Raw genomic sequence first — 26,178 nt, forward strand, 5'->3', positions numbered from 1 at the left:
TGACATGTGCTTTCCCACCCTGACCACCTGGGGGCGGGCTGAGAGGAATTCTGAGAGGCAGGGGATGGTAGCTCAGGCGGTAGAGCTGGTCGTCTAGTAATCTAAAGGTTGCTGGTTCGATCCCAGGCTCCTCCTGCTAGCATGCTGTAGTGTCCTTGAGCAAGACACTTAGCCCCTAATTGCTCCTGATGGCTGCGTCCATCGGCGTTTGAACAATTGTAAGTCGCTTTGGATAAAAGCGTCTGCTAAATGACTAAATGTAATGTAATGTAATTCCAGGATCCAGGTGCACAGCGGAGCATTCAGTCCGAGCTCCTTCAGCTTGACAGCCAGTCTGGTGGGGACCATGGTGTTGAAAGCTGAACTATAATCAATGAACAGCATTCTCACATAGGCCCCCTCTGGCCATCCAGATGCGTGAGCGTGGTGTGCAGTACCTGGGAGACTGCGTCATCCGTGGATCTTTTCTGCCAGTACGTGAACTGCAACGGGTCCAAGGTGCGGGGGAGGGAGGCGCAGATATAATCCTTAATCAGCCTCTCGAAACACTTCATGACCACCGAGGTGAGGGCCACAGGACGGTAGTCATTCAGGCAGGCAGGAGAGGTGATCTTCAGGACAGGAACGACGGTGGACCTCTTGAAGCAGGACGGGACCACTGATTCAGCCAGGGAGATGTTGAATATTGTAGTGGACACCAGAGCTAGCTGGTTAGCACAGGTCTTCAGTACACACCCAGATATGCCATCTGGGCCCGCAGCTTTCCTGGTGTTCACACGCATCAGAGCCCTCCTGACCTCGTGCACGGACACTGAGAGTGCGTGCTCATCCCCAGCGGTGTAACTCCAATTTGCCGGCGAGCTAGCGGTGCTGTTGCCGGACTCGAACTGCGCATAAAAGGAGTTCAGTTGGTTGGCTTGGGAGGCGTCCACACTCGTGGCTGGGGAGGAGCTGCTGTTGTAATTCCTAATAACCACCTCCACTCCTTGAATTCTCAGCATTTCGCCACTCTCCCTCCCATTCAGGCACCTGTTGTCTGTCTTACTCATGCAGACTTTCATTGCTCTTCTCGCTAATGCATGCCTCCACTTCTCCAGGCTCTCCTCCACCTGCCCCTACTCTCGCTAGAGATCACAATGTGATCTGCAAACATCATAGTCCACGGAGACCCTGCCTGATTTAATCTGTTAACCTGTCCATCACCATTGCAAACAAGAAAGGGCTCAGAGCTGATCCTTGATGCAATCCTACCTCCACTTTGATTGCCTTCGTCACGCCTATTGCACACCTTTATACTGTCTGACTGCCCTCATACATATCCTGTACCACTCTTACCTACTTCTCTGCCACCGCCGACTTCCTCATGCAATACCACACTTCCTCTCTCAGCACCCTATCATATGCTTTCTCTAAATCCACAAAGACGCAGTGCAACTCCCTCTGGCCTTCCCTGTACTTTTCCGTCAGCATTCTTAAAGCAAACATTGCATCTGAAGTACTCATTCCTGGCATGAAACCATACTGCTGCTCGCTGATCTCCACCTCTCCTCTTAACCTAGCCTCCACAAACCTTTCCCATAGCTTCATGCTGTGGCTGATCAACTTCATTCCCCTGTAGTTACTACAGCTCTGTACGTCTCCCTTATTCTTGAAGATGCGTACCAGTACACTTCTTCTCCACTACCCCGGCATCCTCTCCCTTTACAGGATGGTGTTAAAAAGTCTTGTTAGGAACGCCACTGCCATCAGTCACTAATCTCTTTCATATTGCACCTCCTGCATAAGATGTAGTCCACCTGTGTGCACCTTCCTCCACTCTTGTATATTACCCTGTGTTCCTGCCTCTTCTTGAAATACATATTCACAACAGCCAATTCCATCCTTTTGGCAAAATCCACCATCTGTCCTTCCACATTCCTCTCCTTGACACCATACCTACCCATCACCTTCTCGTCACCTATGTCTCTGATCCCTTCGCCAACATGCCCATTGAGATCTGCTCCAACGACCACTCTCTCTCCCTTGGGGACACTCTCCACCACTACATCCAATTCACTAAAGACCTCTTCTTTCTCTTCCATCTCACACTCATCTTGGGGAGGATATACACTGACCACATTCATTATCACCCCTTTAATTTCCAACTTCATGCTCATGACTCTGTCCAACACTCTCATCACCTCCAAAACACTCTTGACAAATTCTTCCTTCAAGACCATCCCTACTCCATTTCTCCTGGCATCCACTCCATGGTAGAACAGTTTGTACCCGGCTCTGATACTCCTGGCATTACTCCCCTTCCACCTGGTCTTTTGTACACATAGTACATCTACCTTCCTTCTCTCCATCATGTCAGCCAGCTCTCTCTCTTTACCCTTCATAGTGCCAACGTTTCTACTCTCAACTCTGCTCTCCTACTCTTCTTCTTCTCATGCTGTCTCCGGACACACGTTACCCCCTCTTCTTCTTCGGCTGACGGTAGCACAATTTTCATTGGCACCCTGTTGGCAAACAGCACCAGTGGTGGTCATAGTTAATCCGGGCCTCGACCGATCCGGTATGGAAATCAGATTTGTTGTCTGCATTTTTGATTTGGCATGGTTTTTATGCCAGATGCCCTTCCTGATGCAACCCTCTCTATTCATCCGGGCTTGGGACCGGCACTGATGAAACACTGGCTTGTGCACCCCCAGTGGCTAGATTCACATAACATGTGGGTAGGATTGATAAACACAACATGTATAAATACTGTATTTAAAATGTAAAATGTGTTTACTGTATGTATAACATGTGTACTGTGTGTATAATGTATGTAGTGTGTGTAAAATGTGTGTAATGTGTGTTGTGTAAAATGTCTTTCTTGTGTGTATAATGTGTGTACTGTGTGTATAATGTGTGTATGATGTGTGTATTGTGTGTATAATATGTGTACTGTGTGTACTACAGATTGTGGTGGAGCTGGAGCTGCGGTACCACCCAGTCCAAGGTGCAGCAGGAGGGTGGGATGGGGCCGACTTCCTGAAACCACACAGGTAAGACCCATAGGACCCATAGGTCCTATGGGTCCTTCCCAGCCCTACCCAGTTCTATGGGTTAGAACTGGGTAGGGCTGGTTAGGGCTGGTTAGTATCAGGGTTAAGACATTTTGGTATTTTTTAGTATTTATAGAGCTTATTGTGCGTAATCACCGGGTGTCATGACATTTCACTGCATATATGTATGAACGTATGTATATGTATGTGACAAATAATCTCTTGAACTTGAACATGAAGACTGGGTAGGACTGGTTAGGAGTGGTTAGGTTTAGGGTTAGAACTAGGTAGGCTGGTCAGGGCTGGTTAGGGTTCGGGTTAGGACTGGGTAGGGCTGGTTAGGGTCAGGGTTAGGACTGGGTAGGGCTGGTTAGGGTTAGGACTGGGTAGGGCTGGGTAGGACTGATTAGGGTTAGGGTTATGACTGGGTAGGGCTTGTTAGGACTGGTTAGGGTCAGGGTTAGGACTGGGTAGGGCTGGTTAGGGTTGGGACTGGGTAGGGCTGGTTAAGGTTAAGGTTAGCACTGGGTAGGGCTGGGTAGGACTGATTAGGGTTAGGACTAGGTAGGGCTGGTTAGGCTTCAGGTTAGGACTGGGCAGGGTTGGTTAGGGCTGGTTTGGGTTAGGACTGGGTAGGGCTGGGTAGGACTGGTTAGGATTAGGACTAGGTAGGGCTGGTGAGGACTGATTAGGGTTAGGGTTAGGACTGGGTAGGGCTTATTAGGACCGGTTACGATCAGGGTTAGGACTAGGTAGGGCTGGTTAGGGTTCGGGTTAGAACTAGGTAGGGCAGGTAAGGGCTGGTTAGGGTTAGGGTTAGGTCTGGGTAGGGCTGGTTAGGACTGGTTCGGGTCAGGGTTAGGACTGGGTAGGGCAGGTTAGGGTTAGGACTGGGTAGGGCTGGTTTGGGTAAGGGTTAGGACTGGGTAGGGCCTGTTAGGGATGGTTAGGGTTAGGGTTAGGACTGGGTAGGGCTGGATAGGACTGGTTAGGGTTAGGACTGGGTAGGGATGGTTAGGGTTAGGGTAAGGACTGGGTAGGGCTTGTTAGTGTTAGGATTAGGACTGGGTAGGGTTTGGAAGGACTGGTTAGGACTGTGTAGGGCTGGTTAGGGTTAGGGTTAGAACTGGGTAGGGCTGGTTAGGACTGGTTAGGACTGTGTAGGGCTGGTTAGGATTAGAATTGGGTAGGGCTGGTTAGGACTGGTTAGGTTTAGGACTGGGTAGGGCTGGTAAGGGTTAGGGCTAGGACTGGATAGGGCTGGTTAGGACTTGGTAGCGCTGGGTAGGACTGGTTAGGGTTAGGGTTAGGAATGGGTAGGGCTGGTTAGGGTGAGGACTTGGTGGGGCTGGGTAGGACTGTTATGGTTCGCACTGAGTAGGGCTGGTAAGGGTTAGGACTGAGTAGGGCTGGTTAGGGTTCGGGTTTGGACTGGGTAGGACTGGGTAGGGCTGATTAGGATTAGGGTTAGGACTGGGTAGGACTGGGTGGGGCTGGTTAGGGGTAGTAAGGGTAAGTCAATGTTGGTTAGCGCTGGGATGCGTTTAGGTTGTTTAGGGCTGATTATTTAATATTGATATTTGATATGATTTAATATCAATATTTAGAATTCTTCTGTCTCTCCCAGCTCTGGTTTGATCATCAAAAATGTTGGCTTTGAAGAACCTGAAAGGTAAGACACGCAGCCTGTCTGTCTCACTGTCTCTCTCTCTATCTATCTGTCTGTCTGTCACACACACACACACACACACACACACACACACACACACACACACACACACACACAAACAAACTGTAACCTCCCCATGATTGGCTTATCAGTGTTCCTTAGATTTTCCGACTACTCTGAAGCTGCTTTAACACATGAACTCTGGACATTGTCCAGATATCAGGTCTGGAAATTGTCCAGATAATCAGGTCTGGACATTGTCTGAAGTTGCCCTTTTCACACATGCAGCACACACACAACTGGAGATTGTCTGTGTCAGCCGAGTTCACACCACCTGAAAAAACTGTTTGTTTAGACGAGGGGCGGAGCCTGTGTAGAGCATGCACGAGGCAGGACATGACGCTGCAGAGTTTTAGCACACCCAAGATGGCGGACGGGCTACCGACATATCATTAATTGTGACTTTTTTACGTAGACACTCCCTGTACTTGGATGTAGCCGTGATACAAACCTAAGAGTGGAAAGGAATATAAAGGAAAGCAGAAAGGAGTAGGAAGCAGCTACGCTTTGACCCTTCTCCACCCTTGGTGAGTGGGTGTAGTGATGATAACTCTAGAATTTGAATTTGAATTAGAAGAAGAATTAGAAGAATCTTTACTGATCACAAGACACGCCTCACATGCATACATACACACATGCACATGCTTTTTCTATCATGCACCAGTCGCATGATAGATATGTCATCAACACGGGACATGCCCACTCACTCGCTGTGAATGCTCTGGACAATAACCTGCTCTGTTCCCACATAGCGCTCAGTCTGACATAATGCAGACTTTGTACTACGGTGCTGGCTGGGTACAGTCCGAGTAATGTCCGGTCCAAATGATTCGGACATTTGCGTTCACACAAACAGCTCCTCTGGTTAATGTCCAGATAGTTTCAGGATTGCAGTGTGTGGTGGAACATGGGGCGTAGTTAAGCCGTGGCTGCAGATGGCAGCATGGCTTCCTTCCGGGGAAGGGACCTTCCTTAATGTTTGTCTGTCTTGCAGAGAGGTATTGGCTCACGGGGCATGTCATTCGTCCAGGAGCCAGACTGAAGCGTCATTCCTCTTGCACCCAGAAAGATTATTATTCCTGTTTATCATTTTGGCCCTGAGTCCTTCAGTTCCATTTTTTCATAAAAACTTGCGCGGTGTCAGCAACCCAGTGCTAGAAAGACGTGGTCTAAACTCCCTAAACCCTTACATGTGGGTAGAGACTCTCACACAGTGCATGTGTGAAAGCAGCTTAAGATTTGACCTGTCTCTCTTCCTGTCTCTTGTCTGTCCTCCAGCCTGCGGCAGACAGCCGGATCCGACCAGACAGACAGACAGGCTCGCAGACTGGGGCGGAGCCTGGTGAAGACGGGAGACACAGAAGATGATGAAGACGACGACGATGATGACATCACAGACCTTGAGGCTTCAAATATCACCTTTACTCCTCTACTGAGGTAGCTATCTGTCTGTCTCTCTGTTCGTCCATCTGACTAATATCAGGACTAATAAATCTCTGTGTGCATACAGTCGCTCCAGAGCTCTTTCCAGACACATTTTGGCAGCAGCTCCCAGAGTGCAGAGCTTCCAGGTGGGTCAAAGGTCACAGGTCCAAGGTCATGTTGTCTGTTTCTGTCAGACGCATACAACTGCTTCACCTGTGTGTGTGTGTGTGTGTGTGTGTGTGTGTGTGTAGGTCAACGTGAACATCCTCGAGGCTCAGAAATTGGTTGGAGTGAATATAAATCCTGCTGTTTTCATCAAAGTGGGAAACCAGAAGAAACACACAGCAACACAGAAATCTACCAACTGTCCATTTTACAATGAGGTGCAACGCAGTAGAACTAAGTAGAATCGAGGCGTGGGTGGGCATGGGGGTCCTGCCGGCTCGCCCGTGCGGCAGGCGGCTCGGGCAGGGTGTCGGTCTGTCGCTGTGGGGCTGGGATCCGGGCCCGCGGTCCGTGCCTTGCGCCCGTGGCCTGAGTTTTGTGCCGGCGGCTGCGTCTTGTGCCTGCACCTGGGGGATGGTTGTATGTGTGCGCCCCTAGGGTGCGGGGTCTCCTCGTGCTCCCTGGGACTTGGGGCTGGGCGTGGGGGTTGCTCCACAGCCCTCTGGCTTCTCTGGGGACCCGGGGGTCTTCTGTGGCCCCAGGGCCGGGTACTCTGGGCTTTCTTTCAGCTCTAGGGTGTCTACAGGGCTGGAGAGTTCGGGGGGGCTTCGGGGCCCTTTCCGCTGCTTGGAGGCGTCGCAACATAATACCTTCTACACCAGTACCAATGGGGATAAGTCATATACACTCACCGTTGGACATCTTACACACACACACACACAGACATACACAAACACACACACACACACACACACACACACACACACACACACACACACACACACACACACACACACACACACACACAGGCGGTCCCATCACGCATGCAAACACCACCAAACCTGCTTCGAGTGCAACCCAGCACCCTCCTGGTTGAATTCCTTTCCTTTCCTCCCTCATTTACTGCCATAACTATGACAGGAAGAGGCCACGTGACCAGTTTTCCTGGACCTAATTCATTGTTTTTCAATACATGTTGTCATCCAATGTGTATGTTTTTGTGTAAATATTGTTTGCTTCTATGTTTATTTGTCTCACCTGTGGTGATTCTCCCCCTCGGAGTAGTGATCAGTTGTTTAGAGACCCAAACATGATAAATAGTTCTCAAAGAGGAGGGTTGGTGGTAGTTCTCTATAACCAAAAACTGTGCTCTTGTCATTCTACAGGTCATCCACAGGACAGAGTTATTGCAGCAGTTCTTGATGATTTAAGAATTAATAAAGAGTTGCATTGCAGGTTGATTTCAGTTTGTTGTAGTTTAGTTGCATAGTGAAGCCAGCAGCAGATGTCCATGTTTCCCAGTCAGACCCAACAGAAACATAGCGAAAGAAAAGAACATTAAACTCTGAATTGATCCTCGTGGAACACCTAAGGAAATGACGAGATGTAACACTTTCTGGTTGAGTCGATTCTATTATAAGTGTCTAATAATCACAACTTCCTTTCCCCATTTCTTTCCAGAATTTTATGTTTGAGTTCCATGAAGCTACTGACATCCTGTTTGATAAAGTGATAGAGATTAAGGTCAGTTCCTCTGCTTCTTGTCTGATCTGATTCATACGAATGTGCTGAGGTAAGGCTGGACATGACCCTGACTGAATCACAAGATCCTAAAATTTGAGCGGATGCTCCCAGATTGGCAGCAGGGAAGAAGTGGCCCCTGACTGGAGCTAGATGGCAAGCAAAGTCAGCTCTCAGCCATGGAGACATAGTGGGTCAGGTACAGACTGGAAGAGGCTAAGTCTGGGAACTGGGATGTCTACATGGCACAGGGTAACACCGACGTAGAGGAGAAAGCTGGTTGTAGCAGAGGTGTGTCTATAAATGTTTATACCGGAGGAGGATAGCACATGTGAAAGGGCTGTCTCACAGTGGACAAGTTGGGAAAACCTGGAGCACCATAAACTATGCATGAAGTAGAGTCTAAAAGTCAGAAAAAATACTGCTTATATTATAAAAAATATTCTGTATATTATAGAAGCCATTAGAAACCGTTAATCACAATCAATCTTCAATAATCAAATCCTACTTTAAATTGTCTGATGGCGGCTTTGCGCCCGAGCCCTGGGGGCCGAGGACTGGGAAGGCACAGTGAAGCCAGGGCATAGCTGCTGGAGTGCAGTGAAGCTGAGACGTAGCGAAGCTGGGGTGTAGCTGCTGGAGCGCGGCAAAACCGGGGAACAGTGAAGCCAGGGCGTAGCTGCTGGAGTGCAGCGAAGACCGGGATCCCGGATGACCCTGCACAGATTTACAGGGATCTCCTGCCCCGGTCCCTAAAGAGGGGACCGGTGCAGTACGCCAACACCGTACATTACAGTTCAATGGAACCCTAACACCACGTTCTATGAGCTCAACTAATGCATCTTTACATATTGATTTGAATTTTAATCAATCTTGGGGGATCCTTTCAGTGAAGAGACGCTAGTGTTTTGTGTGTAAGTCCATGTTGTGTATTGAACAGGAGTCGCTGTCCCTATGCATTCTGGGAATAAGACATGCCCGCATGCCTTCCAAAGTGGAGCCAGTGTCAACGTAAAGAATGAGAATGTTCATTATAACAACAACCATCACATTCAGGACACTGACACACATGTCTCCAAAGTCCAGGAAGCAAATGTCTGTGACATTTACTGAGTAGGAAGGTCAACAGGAAGTGAACATGAAGAAAGCACAACAGGAAGGACAGGAAGTGAACATGAAGAAAGCACAACAGGAAGGGCAAGATGGACAACAGGAAGTTGGTGCTAGTTGGAAGTGAACTGTGCTCATAACACGTTGCCTTTCTCTTTTAAGAAAAGATCTTTCAAATGAATAGATTTTCACGCCAAATGCTTTTGATTTGATTTGCTTTTCACTTCCTGTCAGGTGTTCCACAGACGAACGCTGGCTTTTCTCATGACTCACATCGGGACGTTTAAGATTGACATCGCAACAGTCTACAGCCAACCAGGTTCTAAAACCATGACAAACAATTACTAGTAATACTAGTAATACTAGTATTACTAGTATGACAGTTGCATATACTAGCAGTTCTCAGTGTATGTATAGAACAGTATATGGTACTACTAGTTTAATCTATAATATAATAATGTTTGTCATCTTGTCAGAACACAATTTCTACCAGAAGTGGGCTCCCCTCAGCGACCCTGCAGACACCAGAGCAGGGATCAAAGGTTACGTCAAGGCTAGCCTCGGTGTGCTAATGAAAGGCGACGCTCTTGGCATGCCCAGTCTGCCGCCCGTCTCAAGCTCCGGGGCCAATGAAGACATAGACAAGTGAGTAGGAAAGGGATCATGTCTTTTTCATGGTCATTTTCTTTTTTTTTTTTTTTTGCCGGGGCAGGAGCATGACAGACATGACATGCCGCCCGCCACATCCCCATCCACATAGCTTGCACCTCACCTGTCCTGCAAACCCTAGGCCTATTGTGTGGTGTATGTACTGAGTTTGAGTTCTGGCACTGGGAGAGATAGATGAAGCACCACCAGATCAATCAGGGGTGCTGCAGGCCAAGGAGCAGCCACGCGGACCCCATCCTTTGATGGCCACATCAAGAGATTGATCAATACCTCAACTACTACTACTACTAGTAGTAATAGTACTCCCATAGTCCTACTGCACTGTTTAGCTACGCATAACTGCGCAACTTGTCAACATGAACATTTGATTATTTTGAACCTGTGCTGTCAGCAGCTCCGTATAACACCAGGTGTTTGACTCTTTATTAAACAACAAGAAGCACTTCCAATACCGCCCTCCTGTGCACCACCTGTGGAATGACCAGAACATTTTTGCAGGACCCTAATCAGCATTACATTTTTCCAAGAAGGAGAATCACCACATGAGACAAATAAATAGAAACAAAAACAGAAACATAGAAACACATAATGTATTTGTATGTAATTAACATGTATTTGACAAAACATAATGGATTAGACAAGAACTGGGACAGCAATAAAGGGGCGTTTACAGTAAAGGAGGAGGATACGATCAGGGTTAGTGTGGGTGTTCTGGCGTGTGTTGAAAGCAGAAGCTGGTAGTGTGTGTGTGTGTGTGTGTGTGTGTGTGTGTGTGTGTGTGTGTGTGTGTGATGTGTCAGTGCAGAAGATTTGAGATTTGTCCCAGGCCATGCAGCCATCTATGATCCCCGCAGCCATACAGACACCCCACGACCGTAAGACCACTCCAAGCACATTGCACCGCAGCCACAGAAGACCCCCCAACCCACAGAGAACCCGAGAGGAGGCAGACCTGGTGACCCCATGGCAAACCATGTCCCCACGCTAACCTGCCAGCGACCGCCCACCCAAGAAGCAGAATGCGATTAAAAGTGCGGGGTGTGGAGATACAAGTCTAACCTGAACCACACCACCTCCTGCCCCAATTTTTATCAAGTGGCCCCCTGAGGAGAGAGCAAGCAACCTGGGTGATGGGCCCCAGGAGACCTCTGCTGTAGTACATCCTTACCTAGCTCATGTAAAGTTCTGATCTGCTCCATTAGGAACCTGTTGCTCCCTAAAGGTCTGGGGGCAGAGCGTCCATGGGCTCGCTTTACTCTGAGGGTCTACCAGGCAGAGGGGCTGCCCACCATGGAGGCGGGGCTTCTGGCTAGCCTCGCCAAGGTCACCGACAGGAAGGTGTTCATCGACCCCTACGTCCAAGTCACCTTTGCAGGTCAACAGGTATAAACACACAATACCAGGTGTACACATTGTGTATTTTATGGGGTAGTGGGTTAGTACTACAGGGCGACAGGTGTCTTCCTTCTTAACTGAATCTTAACAGTGACCAGCCCGCCCAAATCTCTCAGTCACATGGGGTTTCCTCCACCTAACGTCAGTAAGGACCCCCACCAAAAACATGCACACATCATCGTCTGACCAGCGATGGACACTCGTCACCAGGTTCCCGGGCGAGTCCGCGAAAGGCTGCATTGTGCCCCCTGCATGGTGCCCCCGCACAGCCAGGAGCAGTGTGGGGCCACAATGCAGGGGGCACAATGCAGAGGCCTCATTTCACAGGCCACCATCCAAAAGCATGTGCATGTATGTGTGTGTGCGTGCATGTGTTGTAGTATGGTGTGCTGTGTGACAAGTAAGATTCTTCTTCTTCTCTTCTTCTTGTCTTTGTGTCCTCAGGGAGAGACCTCCGTCATGGCGTCCAGCAGCTCTCCGGTGTGGAACGAACAAATCTCCTTCATTGAGCAGTTTCCTCCGCTGGCTCGACGAATCAGGGTCCAGGTTCTTGACGATGCAAACATCGGAGACGTCGCCCTGGCAACGCATTTCATCAACCTGCAGCAGATCTCAGACCCCACTAGGAATGGTAAAATACATTATATATCCTTTATTATATTCCACTACTATATTTATTATATTCCACTACTATGTTTAAGATAAGATAGATAAGTTAAACCTTTAATAGACCCACAATGGGAAAATCGTTCCAGCAGCAAAAAGGGGACAGCAGAAAATAAAGACCATATCAAGTACACACTATAAACAATATATAATATATAGAAACATAAAAATAAAGAAATCACCATAAATAGGAACCAGATAGTACTAAGTGTATTGCACGTATCTGACACATTGCACATCAGGGATTGCACTTTCTTTTCTTTTTTTTTTAACATAAAAAAATTGCACTTGGATTTTTTCACAGTTGTGTGTGTGCGTGCATGCGTGCGTGCGTGTGGTCTACTGCCTGGCTACTGGTTGGTTATACAGTCTGACAGTCGCAGGAAGGGAGGACATGTGATAGCGCCCCTTCCCGCACTTTGGAAGCAGAAGGAGTTCACTGAAGGAACACCCAGGTACTTGCAAGTCTGCGCCTGCGGAAATCCACCACCAGCTCTTTCGTTTTCCCCGCGTTGATCTGGGGGCGGTTCCGCTGGCACCGGTCCACAAAGTCCATGGTGAGTTCTCTGTACTCCCTGTCATCCTCATCTTTGATGAGGCCAACGATTGCAGAGTCGTCAGAGAACTTCTGCAGGTGACAGCTGGTTAAGTTGTACATGAAGTCTGCAGTGTAGAGGGTGAAGAGGAAAGGTGCCAAGACCGTTCCTTGCGGGGCCCCCGTGCTACAGATGACCATGTCAGACTCACAGTTCTGAGACCTCAGGTACTGTGACCGGTCTGTGAGATAGTCCAGGATCCAGGAAGACAGATGATGGTCCACTCCTGTGTGCTGCAGCTTGTCCCTCAGAAGCACAGGCTGAATGGTGTTGAAAGCACTTGAGAAATCAAAGAACATGATCCTCACAGTGCTACCAGGCTTCTCCAGGTGAGAGAGAGCTCGATGTAGAAGAAGATGACGGCGTCGTCCACTCCGATGCCAGGCTGGTAGGCAAACTGGAGCGGGTCCATTGATGATCTCACCAGGGGGCGGAGATGCACAAGGACCAGCCTCTCAGGGGTCTTCATGAGGTGAGACGTCAGTGCCACCGGCCTGTAGCTGCTGAGGTCCTTGGGGTTCGGGATTTTCGGCACCGGTACCACGCAGGAGGTTTTCCACAGCTGTGGCACTCTCCCCAGCTTCAGGCTCATGTTGGACATGTGCTCCACTATCCCACTGAGCTGGTCTGCTCATGTCTTCAGGATCCTGGCGCTGATGCCGTCTGGACCTGCAGCCTTTCTCTCCTTCATCTTCCGGAGCTCTTTCCTCACCTGGATGGTAGTGAGGGACAGATTGGAGCAGGGGGGCTGAGTGGAGGGTGTGAATAGGGGGGTTTTGTCTCTGGTAGGAGAAGCAGTGGGGGGGGGCTGTATGCTAAGTATTGAAGGAAGGGGGGCGGGGCAGAACACCCGGGGTGCAGACGACGGAGGTAGCAGCAGAGGTGAATAGGCCGGGGGAGGGGTAGGTGACTGATCAAATCTATTGAAAAAACAAATTGAGATCATTCACCCACCTCTGATCCCCCACAGCCTGGGAGTCTGGTTTGTTGTGGCCGGTTTTGACGGTTTTGAGGCCCCTCCAGACTCCTCTGGTGGTTAGGGTTAGGGTTTGAGGTTAGGGTTTGCTGCAACTGGTCCTCCATCTTTCTTCTGTAATTGTCCTTCCCCTCTCTGATCTTCCTTCCTTCGTTTATTATATTCCACTACTACGTTTATTATATTCCACTACTATATTTATTATATTTCAACCAGTCACCTTGAGAACCTTACAGAGAGGGTCCAACATGTATTTCTCTCACTCAGGAAATGAGTTTACTCATGAGATCCCAGGAGCTGCTGGGACTGTTCCTTAACCTCTCTCCCTCTCTTTCTCCCTCCCTCCCTCCCTCCCTCCCTCCCTCCTTTCCTCCTCCTTTTTCTCTCCCCCTTCCCCCCCTCTCCCTACCTCCCCCTCTCCCCTCTTAGGGTTTAATCCAACATTAGGACCTTGTTGGGTTAATCTGTATGGATCACCTCAGAACTCCACACTGGGAGATGTACACCAGGTACACACACACACACACACACACACACACACACACACACATAGACACACACATTTATTCACAGACACGTGCAGACATGCATGCCTGTGAGTGAGTGATGGAGTGATGAAGTGAAGTGATGGAGTGATGAAGGAATGATGTGATAAAGGGGTGAGGGGATGAAGGTATGATGGGATGAAGTGATAAAGGGATGAAGCTAAGTAGTTATGAAGGTATGACTTGGTGATGGATGATGAAGGCATGAGTGATGAAGGGATGAAGGGATGGAGTAATAAAGTGATGAATTGATGAAGGGATGAATTGATGGAGAAATTAAGGGGTGAGGGCAAGAGTGCTGAAGGGATGAAGGGATGAACTGATAAAGGGATAAGGTGATGAAGGTGTGAAGTGATGAAAAGATGAAGTGATGTAGAGATGAGGGAATGAAGGGATGGAGTGATAAAGGGAAGAAGCAAAGTAGTTATGAAGGTATGACTTGGTGATGGATGATGAAGGCATGAGTGATGAAGGGATGAAGGGATGGAGTAATAAACTGATGAAGTGATGAAGGGATGAGGGCAAGAGTGATGAAGGGATGAAGGGATGAACTGATAGGGGGATGAGGTGATGAAGAGGTGAGGGGATCAAGGGATGAGGGGATGGAGTGATGAAGGGAAGAACTGATGAAGTGGTGGAGTGATGAAGGGATGAGGGGATGAAGTGATTGAGTGATGAAGGGATGGGCTGATGAAGTGATGAGGGGATGAAGTCATAAAGGTATGAGGGGATGGAGTGATGAAGGGATGGAATGATGGAGTGATGAAGGGATGAGCTGATGGAGTGATGAAGTGATGAAGGGATGAGGGGATGGAGTGATGATGGGATGGAGTGATGAAGGGATGAAGTGATGGAGGAATGGAGTGATGAGGGGATGAAGTGATGGAGAGATAAAGTGATGGAGTGATGAAGGGATTAAGTTATTAAGGGATGGACTGACGGAGGGATGAAGGGATGAGGGGATGAAGGGATGTAGTGATGGAGTGATGAAGGGATGAAGTGATGAAGGGATGGAGTGATGGAGGGGTGAAGGGATGAGGGGATGAAGTGATGAAGGGATGGAGTGATGGAGGCATGAAGGGATAAGGGGATGGAGTGATCAAGGATGAACTGATGAACTGATGAGTCCTGTCCTCCAGGCTCTGAACCAGGGTCTGGGAGACGGTATCTTCTATCGCGGTCGAATCCTATTGGCCCTGAATGTGGAGGTGTTCACCCCACCCTCTGCCGTCACCGTGGAGACAGGTTCTGCCCTCGGAATGGTACTTGCTGTTCTAGTTTCCCTCCTAGTCTACCTGTCTGTTTACTTGTCTGTCTACCTGTCTGTCTGTCTGTCTGACTTGCTGTCTACCGGTTTGTCTACCTATGTGTCTACCTGTGTGTCTACCCGTGTGTCTTATTGTCTACAAACCTGTCTGTCTGCAGATGAAAGGTGCTCTGGGACGACTTGGTATGAAGAGGAAGAGGAGCAGTAAGAAGAAGAAGAAGGAAGGTCAGCTGGTCTCCAGGGGAAAGATCTTATTGGACCACAGTCAGAGAGAGGGGAGAGGAGTGGCAGAAAGAGGGTGGAGGGAAGAGGAGGGAAAGTGACGAGTGGAGAAAAGGGGGAGGAGGGAAGAGGAGAGAAAGTGAGGAGAGGAGGAGAAAAAGTGAGGAAAGGAGGAAAGGGGGAGGAGGAAAGAGGAGAGAAAGTGAGGGGTGGAGGAAAGAGGAGAGAAAGTGAGGAGTGGAGGAAAGAGGGCGGAGGTAAGAGGGGAGAAAGTGAAGAGAGGAGGAGAGAAAGTGAGGAAAGGAGGAAAGGGGAGGAGGTAAGAGGATGAAAGTGAGGAGAAGAGGAAATGGGGAGGAGAAGAGGAGAGAAATGAGGAGAGGAGGAAATAAGGATGAAGAGAGGAGAGGAGGAAAGAATAACTGTGAAGATGCCATCTTGATATTTAACGAGTTTATTATTGGTTAAATGGATTGATTGACAGAACCTCAGGTCAGCAGCGGATTGGCTGAGGACGCAGGAGAGGCGGTGCTTGAGGTACCTGAAATTGTTACCGTGGAAACCGAGGAAATACATCCACTCCCAGAGGTGAGACGTTGATCATCTCCCATCTCCCTGAAATTAATGAATAATAACTGTTGATTTAAGGTGAAAACACCAAGGTTAATCCCAGAAGCTTCACCCTAGAAAATTAAATATTAAATATTAAACATGAAGAATATTAAATATATTTAATTAAACACAAAGAATATTAAATATTTTACATGAAGAATCTTAAATATTAAATATTAAACATGAAGAATCTTAAATATTAAACATGAAGAATCTTAAATATTAAATATGAATAATCTTAAATATTAAATATTAAACATGAAGAATCGTAAATAGTAAATAATAAACACGAAGAATCTTCAATATTAAATATTAAACATTAAGAATCTTGAATATTATACACAAAGAATATTAAATATTAAACATGAAGAATCTTCAATAGTAAATATTAAGCACAAATCTCAAATATTAAATATCAAACACGAGAAATTTTAAATCTTAAATATTAAACACAAAGAATATTAAATATTAAACATGAAGAATCTTAAATATTTAACATAAAGAATCTTAAATATTAAACATGACGAATATTAAATATTAAACATGAAGAATCTTAAATATTAAACATGAAGAACCTTAAATATTAAATATTAAACATGAAGAATATTAAATATTACACACGAAGAATTTTAAATATTTAATATTAAATATCAAACATGAAGAATATTAAATAGTAAACACAAAGAATCTTAAATATTATATATTAAACATGAGGAATCTTTAATAGTAAATATTAAATACGAAGAATCTTAAATATTAAATATTAAACATGAAGAATATTAAATATCAAATATTAAACACAAAGAATATTTAACATTAAATATTAGACACAAAGAATCTTAAATATTAAATATTATACATGAAGAATATTAAATATTAAACACAAAGAATAATAAATATTAAACACAAAGAATATTAAATATTCAATATTCAATATTAAACATGAAGTATATTAAATATTCAATATTAAACATGAAGAATCTTAATCTAGCCACTGGGGTGCACAAGCCAGTGTATCATCAGTGCCGGTCCCAAGCCCCGGATGAATAGAGAGGGTTGCGTCAGGAAGGGCATCTGGCATAAAAACCATGCCAAATCAAACATGCGAACAACAAATCTGATTTCCATACTGGATCGGTCGAGGCCCGGATTAACTATGACAACCACTGGTGCCGTTAGCCAACAGGGTGCCAGTGGAAATTGTGCTACTGTTGGACGAAGAAGAAGAATAGGGGGAAGGCGTGTCCGGAGACAGCAGGAGAGGACGAAGGGTAGGAAAGCAGAGCTGAGAGAAGAAACTTTGAACATTGGCACTATGAAGGGAAAAGAGAGAGAGCTGGCTGACATGATGGAGAGAAGGAAGGTAAATGTACTATGTTTACAAGAGACCAGGTGTAAGGGGAGTAAGGCCGGGAGTATCGAAGCCAGGTACAAACTGTTTTACCATGGAGTGGATGGCAGGAGAAACGGGGTAGGGATAGTCTTGAAGGAAAAATTGTGTTTTGGAAGTGACGAGAGTGTCGGACAAAGTCACGAGCATGAAGCTCGAAACTGATCGGCTTAAAATGAATGTAGTCAGTGCATACGCTCCCCAAGTTGGGTGTGAGATCTCAATGGGCATGTTGGCGAAGGGATCAGAGACATAGGTGACGAGAAGGTGATGGGTAGGAATGGCGTCAAGGAGAGGAATGTGGAAGGACAGATGGTGGTGGATTTTGCCAAAAGGATGGCATTGACTGTTGTGAATACAGTATTTCAAGAAAAGGGAGGAACACAGGGTGACATACAAGAGTGGAGGAAGGTGCACACAGGTGGACTACATCTAATGCAGGAGGTGCAATATGAAAGAGATTAGTGACTGCAAAGTGATGGTAGGGGAAGAGAGTGAAAGAAGAGCCAAAGATAAAATGGTGGAAGTTGAAAAAGGAGGAGTGTTGCATGCAATTTGGGAAGAGGTAAGGCAGGCAATAGGTGGGAATGAACGGTTACCAGATGATTGGAAAACAACTGCAGAAGTGGTGAGGGAGATGGCTAAGAAGGTACTTGGTGTATCATGTGGGAAGAGGAAGGAAGACAAGGACTCTTGGTGGTGGAATGAGGAAATACAGGAGAGCACAGAGCAGAAGAGATTAGTGAAGAAGAAATGGGATAGTCAGAGAGATGAACAAGGCGAAGACAGAAGTGGCAAAGGCAAAGGAAAAGGCATATGACGAGTTGTATGAGAGGTTGGACAGTAAGGAAGGAGAAAAGGACTACCGATTGGCAAGACAAAGGGACCAAGCTGGGAGGGACGTACAGCAGTTTAGGGGGATGAAGGATAATGATGAGAATGTGCTGACTAGTGATGAGAGTGTGTTGAGAAGGTGGAAGGAATACTTTGAGGAGTTGATGAATGAAGAAAATCAGATCAAGATCATGATCAAGAAGTGCGACAAATTAGCAAGGATGAGGTGAGAACAACATTAAAGATGATGAAGAGTGGAAAGGCAGTTGGTCCAGATGACATACCTGGGGAAGCATGGAAATGTTTAGGTGAGATGGCAGTGGCGTTCCTAACGAGACACGAGATGTTTAACACCATCCTGAAAAGGGAGAGGATGCCGGGGTAGTGGAGAAGAAGTGTACTGGTACGCATCTTCAAGAATAAGGGAGACGTACAGAGCTGTAGTAACTACAGGGGAATAAAGGTGATCAGCCACAGCATGAAGCTATGGGAAAGGTTTGTGGAGGCTAGGTTAAGAGGAGAGTTGGGGGTCAGCGAGCAGCAGTATGTTTTCATGCCAGGAAAGAGTACTACAGATGCAATGTTTGCTTTAAGAATGCTGATGGAAAAGTACAGGGAAGGCCAGAAGGTGTTGCACTGCGTCTTTGTGTATTTAGAGAAAGCATATGATAGGCTGCAGAGAGAGGAAGTGTGGTATTGCATGAGGAAGTCGAGGGTGGTAGGGAAGTAAGTAAGAGTGGTACAGGATATGTATGAGGGCAGTCAGACAGTAGTAAGGTGTGCAGTAGGCGTGATAAAGGCATCAAAGTGGAGGTGGGATTGCATCAAGGATCAGCTCTGAGCTCTTTCTTGTTTGCAATGGTGATGGACAGGTTAACAGATAAAATCAAGTAGGAATCTCTGTGGACTATGGTGTTCGCGGATGACATTGTGATCTGTAGCGAGAGTAGGGAGTAGGTTGAGAAGAACCTGGAGAAGTGGAGGCATGCATTAGAGAGAAGAGGGTTATATAGACTTCCTTTTTTAAGGTAAGGGTTCGACAGACTTCCTTTTTTAGGGTTAGGATTTTATAGACTTCCTTTTTTAGGGTTAGGGTTATATAGACTTCCTTTTTTTAGTGTTAGGGTCAAATAGACTTCCCTTTTTAGGGTAAGGGTTATATGGACTTCCTTTTTAGGGTTAGGGTAATATAGACTTCTTTTTTTAGGGTTAGGGTTGTAAGGACTTTCTTTTTTATGGTTAGAGTTGTAAAGAATTCCTTTTTACGGTTAGGGCTATATAGACTTCTCTTTTTAGGGTTAGGGTTATATATAGACCTCCGTTTTGAAAGTTATGGCTATTTGGACTTCCTTTTTTAAAGTTATGGTTAAATATACTTCCTTTTAAGGGTTAGGGTTATACAGACTTACTTTTTAAAAGTTATGGTTATATTACTTCCCTTTTTAAGGTTCGGGTTATAAAGACTTCATCTCATAGCATTTGTAGCTTAGATGTATTTTTATCTTAGATGTATTTGTAGCTTAGATTTATTTGTAGCTTAAATGTATTTGTAGCTTAAATGTATTTGTAGCTTAGATGTATTTGTATCTTGGAGGTATTTGTATCTTGGATGTATACATTGTGAGTGGTAGAAGAAGTTCACAAATTGTTTGATGTAAGATCTATCAAGTTTGGGTCAGAATTTAGGAAGTTACAGCGATGTAGAAATGGGAAAAAAATTAAATGATTTCCTATGTCGCTCAGCTTGCGGTGATTAAGCGTTTACAATGCGTGTGTTTAGGAGACGGCACCCCAGAAAGTAATGCTCTTAACTCAAAAACTATAAATGCTACTAACGGCCTTTTTTCTTTGTAACTGAGTCGACAAAAATACATTCTAGATAAAAATAACTACGTTTTTATGTGTAATTTGTGTATGTAGAATCAGCTTCTAGCTGCTTAGAAAACTAATGGAAGATGGTCGACAATTACTAGTGAAGCTCATTTCCTGTCATGTGACCTTAGGGCTACCTGGGAGAAAAGGAGGAGTTCCTGCTGTTCGCCTCCATGTTCGAGGTCACCAAGATGGATCCCTGTGTTGGAACCAGACCGCTGACCTTTGAGCTGTCCATAGGTAAAAAAAGAAAAAAAGTGAGGGAATGTTAAGATGACTCACAAAATAGAATTTGTGTCCTACAGGAAAGGTACCTGTACACTAGATATGCTTCTCAATCAATAAAGAGAAACATCAAATGGTGGGTTATTCATCCGGTTTAAAATATATTAAAAGGCCAAATCTTTCCTACAAGTTTGTTCCTAAAAGCAAACATGGTTGATTTGACGATAAAAGAAGTTGAAGAAGAAGATGTTTTGACATCGAGAAGAATCTTTATTTGTCATGTGACACATTACAACACATGCTTTGGATGGTGGCTGGTGAAATGTGGCCTCTGCATTTGACCCATCCTGGCTTGTCCTTCCTCCAGGGGGGCAGCCAGGAGCAGTGGGCAGCATTTGTCGACACGCCCGGGGACCTGGTTCCAAATGTCCATCCCTGGTCAGACGATGATGTATGCATGTTTTTGGTGGGGGTCCTTACTGTTGTTAGATGGAGGAAAACCCATGTGAACACGGGGAGAACATGCAAACTCCACACAGAGACCTTCTTGCTGTGAGGCAGCAGTGCAATCAAATGACTGGGTGACTTCTTTGACCTTGAAGTAAAATGCAATCAGCAACAAAAGAAGGCACTTGGTTTGGGCTCTGTACCCCTCATGTTGTTGCGGCTCGGTAGCAGACAGAAGGATGTTGTAATAATCCATGAATGTTGCCATCATGCGAGATTTCCTTATAAAACACAAGTTGGTGTTTAGAAAGTTGTAAACAAGGGACAGTGTTTTTTTTTCTCTTCCATGTGAAGCTACAAGTGCTGTGATTGGTCCACAAAGCGCCACGCCCCTCCATGTATGTTTTCATTGGCTCCCGTGTGAAGATAACGTAAAGCACGGTGACTCAAAATGACGTCACATGTTACCGTAAAGCGTTTCTGCCACTCATTTGTGACAGTGATAGAAACGGCATAAAAGCCCGACCGATGTCTGTCAGTATTTGATTTTTTTGACACACAAGACTGACTAGGCGTTATAAATCCATCCATGTTTGTTTACATTCTGTTTAGACAGGAGGAGGAAGCCATGCTGCATTCATGGGAAATAAATAAAAATATAATTTATTATCATCTTTTACATTTAGGGATAGGGTTAGGTTTAGGGTTAGTGTGTTTATTTTATATCTTTGTGTGTTTCTTTTTTTTTATTTGTTTGCTTATAAGTGAAATATTTTCAAATATAGAAACTTTAATAAAATATAAATTTTTCATATTGATTTGAAATTTCTGCACTCTTTGACAAAAAATCGGTCAAAACCTCTTCAAAATCAAGATCGGCATCAGACCTAAAAATGTGGCATCACATTCAAAAATATGTATAGATGATACAATTTTTTTATCGCACAGCCCTTATAATAAAAATAGAATGTTAAAATGTTCTGCGTTGTCAATGTTCACATTAAATGTTACCTGGTATGCGAGCGCACACTGGGCATTGTCCTTACTGTCAGTCAAGCTCCTGGCTACCTGACGTTTTTTCAACGAGAAGCATCGTTCCCCTCTCGCTGGTAACACACACATAGTATGATCACATCACATCGTCATGGCGGCCATGACTGTGCCAAGACTCATCACTTTCAGATTTAAAAATGTAATTCAATCATTTTCATTCAATCAAGTCATAATAGAGGTTTATCTGATCTTATTTAAGATTCAAGATTCAAGATTTTTTATTTGTCACATACATATACATACTTTCATACATATATGCAGTGAAATGTAATGCAACGCACCCGGTGATGCGCACACAATATGTCCTAGGAAAAAATAAAAAATAAAATAAAAAGTAGAAAATTCCTTTCTAATAGACCGACTAACTGACTCCTAAAACGTAATACAGTAAGTGGAATACTTATAGAATAAGATAAAAATATATAGAATAAAATACAATAAACATAAATTGAAATAAAATGGAATTGATAGAAGGAATATGCCTATGTATATACAGATAGGTGCATTTAAAGTGGCATGTGAATTAAAGTGGCATGTGAATGTGAATAGAGTGATGTAGTGTTTGGGATAATACAGCACAGTATACAACAGTACGGCACAGCAATACGGCATCACGAACAACCCTGAACAGTGATACAGTATGCGGTACAGTATGCTACATACAGTACAGTAGGTAGTGGAGCCTAGTGTATGGCTCAGTTAGGACCCCTGGTGAGGTCAGCGTTGACAGTTCTAATGGCGTGCGGGAAAAAACTCCGTCTCAGTCTCTCTGTTCTCGCTGTGTGACTGTGGAGGCGCTTGCCTGACCGCAGCAGCTGAAACAGTCCGTTGTTGGGGTGATGAGGATCCTTCATGATCCTACGGGCTCTGCTACTACACCTCCTGGTGTATAACTCCTGCAGGGGGGGGAGGGTAGTTCCAGTGGTACGTTCAGCTGAACGCAGCACCCTCTGCAGGGCCCGCCTGTCCTGGGCAGTACAGTTCCCAAACCAGGCAGTGATGTTGCCTGTCAGGATGCTCTCCACTACTCCAGAGTAGAAGGACTTGAGGATCCTCACCGAGACCCGGAATTTCCTCAGCTGCCTGAGGTGGTAGAGACGCTGCCTCGCCTTTCTCACCAGAGTGTCTGTGTGAACAGTCCATGTTAAGTCCTCTGTGATGTGGACTCCCAGATATCTGAAGCTGCTCACCCTATCGACCCAATTAAGTCCCATTAATTCACAAAGGCGCGTGCGTCCTCGATTGTGATCCACGCCTAAAGTCCACAATCAGCTCCTTGGTTTTGCTGACGTTCAGGTGTAGGCTGTTGTCCTGGCACCAGAGTGACAGGTCAGCCACCTCCTCGCGGTAGGCCTTCTCATCGCAGTCGGTGATCAGGCCCACGACCACGGTGTCGTCAGCAAACCTGATGATGGTGTTGGAGCTGGACCTGGCCACACAGTCATGTGTGTACAGGGAGTACAGTAGGGGGCTGAGGACGCAGCCCTGGGGGGATCCTGTATTCAGGGTGAGGGAGCTTGACATGTACTTCCCCACCTTGACCACCTGGGGGCGGCCTGTGAGGAAGTCCAGGATCCAGGTGCACAGCGGACCATTCAATCCTAGCTCCATCAGCTTGACAGCCAGTCTGGTGGGAACTATGGTGTTGAAAGCTGAACTATAATCAATGAACAGCATTCTCACATAGGCCCCCTTCTGGCCATCCAGGTGCGTGAGCGTGGTGTGCAGTACCTGAGAGACCGCGTCATCCGTGGATCTGTTTTGCCGGTACGCGAACTGCAACGGGTCCAAGGTGCGGGGAAGGGAGGCGCAGATATAATCCTTAATCAGCCTCTCGAAACACTTCATGACCACCGAGGTGAGGGCCACCGGACGGTAGTCATTCGGGCAGGTCGGAGAGGCAATCTTCGGGACAGGAACGACGGTGGACCTCTTGAAACAGGACGGGACCACTGATTCAGCCAGGGAGATGTTGAATATTGTGGTGAACACCGGAGCTAGCTGGTTAGCACAGGTCTTCAGTACTCGCCCAGATATGCCATCTGGACTCGCAGCTTTCCTGGTGTTCACCCGCATCAAAGCCCTCCTGACCTCGTGCACTGACACTGAGAGTGCGCGCTCATCCCCAGCGGTGTAACTCCAATTAGTCGGTGAGCTAGCGGTGTTGCTGCCAGACTCGAACCGCGCATAAAAGGAGTTCAGTTGGTTGGCCAGGGAGGCGTCCACACTCGTGGCTGGGGAGGAGCTGCTCTTGTAGTTAGTTATTGTTCGCAGCCCCTCCCACAAGCGTCTTGTGTCCCCCCGCTCCATCTGCAGCTCCACGGTGTCTCTGTACGTCCGTTTAGCGTCCCTCACCGCCCTCCGCAGATTGTACGACGCCACTTTGTTATTGTCCATGTTACCAGATACAAGACCGTCGTTGTAAGCGGCCGTGCGCGCATTCAGAGCGCAGCGGATGGATTTATCAACCCATGGTTTCTGGTTAGGAAATATCCGAACTTTCACCGTGGGAACGATTTCATCCGCTAGCCTAGCCACAGAACTTACTACAGCCTCCGTAAACTCGCTGACGTCACTTGAACTTGTTTGGAACATGTCCCAGTCTACGTCAGTCAGAGCGTCCTCAAGCGCAGCCTCTGATTGGTCCGTCCACCGCTTCACTTCCCTCATCATCACCAGATCCCGCGCGATCAGAGGCCTGTAAACAGGAAGCAGCGAGATCACGGCGTGATCTGATTTCCCGAAAGCAGGGAGCGAGACGGGCTTGTATCCGTTCTTGTAAGGAGTGTAACAATGGTCCAGAGTTCTGTCTCCCCTGGTGGCATACGTGATGTGTTGGTGGAAATTCGGCAGAACTTTTTTCAGGTTGGCCCTGTTAAAGTCCCCAGTCACCACCACAGCCGCGTCGGGATGTCTGTTCTGAAATCCGCACAACACATCGTACAGAACCGACAGAGCTGCGTCGGTATCCGCTTGCGGTGGGATATAAACGGCTGTAATGATGACCGTGCTGAATTCCCAGGGGAGATAAAATGGACGGCATAGTAGCTGCTAGTCCAGCTAGTCAGCTGTTCCAGGTTCGGCGAGCAGGAGTGGGAGAGGAATTTGGTGTTGTTGGCGTTACACCAGCGGTTGTTTACCATTAGGCAGACGCCTCCACCTTTGGATTTCCCCGACTCTCCCGTTCTGACGCCGCGGAACACGGAGAAGGCCTCGGCTGGACGTATGGCTTCATCCGGCACCAGTGGGTTCAGCCATGTTTCCGTCAGGCAGAGGACGCAATAGTTCCTCGTGTCTCGCTGGAATTGAATCCTCGCTCGAAGTTCATCCATCTTGTTCTCCAGGGACTGTAAGGTTGCGTCCTCATTCTGACCCGAATGCCGCCTCGTTTACCTCGGTGCTTCCTCCGTGGGCCTGCTTGTGGAACAGTGGCTCCATTTTCGTTGTTGTTGTTGTTGTTTGAGAGTGTTCCCGCATAGGATTTCCGCCGGCCACTCTGCTCCCACGGATAAAAAGTCCCAAAGTTGTTCGTTTAGGGAAATTTTTGCATCGCGGTCGTATGAGTTAATTGTTGATGTTTTTTTGGCGAACATTATGATAAAAAAAAGGAAAAAAATACTAAAGAGTAAGAAAGTAATGCCGGCGCAGGCGACCGCTAGGGGCGGCGCCACTATCGCCATCATCTTATCTTATCTTAAGTCAATTTGTGCAACTCGTTCATAACTTTTTGAAATATTGTGCAAACAGGCAGAGGGACAGAGGAGGAGTATAACAAAGTTTGATGTTTAGGCTGGCTGTCAAGTATTTCACTGTTTTAAAAATGATAGGGATATTTTTCGATTGAGGAGAAATTGATAAATAAATAAGCTTTTATAAAGTTATGTTTTTGTTTGATTACATTTTTTTTTACTGAGTATCAATAATTATAATACAAATTACATTTATTGTCATACTTTTTGATCAGGTTAAATAGATCGGTCAATAATGTTATTATTAGAAAGGGAATAATACCTTGTCTTTCTCTCTATAATGAGAGGATACTGGGGGTAAGACTGAAGCATCTTGTGAAAAAAGTGACTTGACTTGGGTCTTGGGACTTAACTTGCCTAACTAAGGATTAGACTCGTCTTGACTTGAATTGACATAACCTATGACTTGACTTGACCAAGAAAAAATGACTTGGGACTTTCTTGAGACTTGGATGAGGGACATGGTCACATGTCTGCCTTTGTCATGTTCCTTAAACCATTCCTGAACAGTTTTTGCAGTGTGGCAGGGTGTGGGTGGCTTATCCTGCTGAAAGAGGCCACTGCCATCAGAGAATACTGTTGCCATGAAGGGGTGAATTTGCTCTGCAACAATGTTGAGGTCAGTTGTACATGTCAAAGTAACATCGACATGAATGCCAGGACCAAAGGTTTCCCAGC

The 26,178-nt window shown here is 46.3% G+C and overlaps 1 protein-coding gene across 1 annotated transcript in view; it reads left to right on the top strand.

Moving 5' to 3' along the window:
* The window catches only part of fer1l4 (fer-1 like family member 4), a gene marked incomplete at its 5' end in the record, with an annotated part of 121,319 nt that overhangs the window by 9,483 nt on the left and 85,658 nt on the right, over positions 1 to 26,178 (top strand). The window contains 14 exons of the mRNA XM_080001224.1: positions 2,947 to 3,032; positions 6,040 to 6,198; positions 6,272 to 6,332; positions 6,438 to 6,569; positions 7,813 to 7,875; positions 9,217 to 9,301; positions 9,459 to 9,627; positions 10,854 to 11,034; positions 11,491 to 11,677; positions 13,714 to 13,793; positions 14,969 to 15,091; positions 15,255 to 15,321; positions 15,803 to 15,906; positions 20,158 to 20,266. Coding sequence (XP_079857350.1) covers positions 2,947 to 3,032; positions 6,040 to 6,198; positions 6,272 to 6,332; positions 6,438 to 6,569; positions 7,813 to 7,875; positions 9,217 to 9,301; positions 9,459 to 9,627; positions 10,854 to 11,034; positions 11,491 to 11,677; positions 13,714 to 13,793; positions 14,969 to 15,091; positions 15,255 to 15,321; positions 15,803 to 15,906; positions 20,158 to 20,266 — 1,606 coding nt within the window. The remainder of the gene's footprint in view (positions 1 to 2,946; positions 3,033 to 6,039; positions 6,199 to 6,271; positions 6,333 to 6,437; positions 6,570 to 7,812; positions 7,876 to 9,216; positions 9,302 to 9,458; positions 9,628 to 10,853; positions 11,035 to 11,490; positions 11,678 to 13,713; positions 13,794 to 14,968; positions 15,092 to 15,254; positions 15,322 to 15,802; positions 15,907 to 20,157; positions 20,267 to 26,178) is intronic.

The sequence above is a fragment of the Zeus faber genome, assembly GCF_960531495.2.
Source record: "Zeus faber genome assembly, chromosome: 5".
NCBI lineage: Eukaryota > Metazoa > Chordata > Actinopteri > Zeiformes > Zeidae > Zeus > Zeus faber.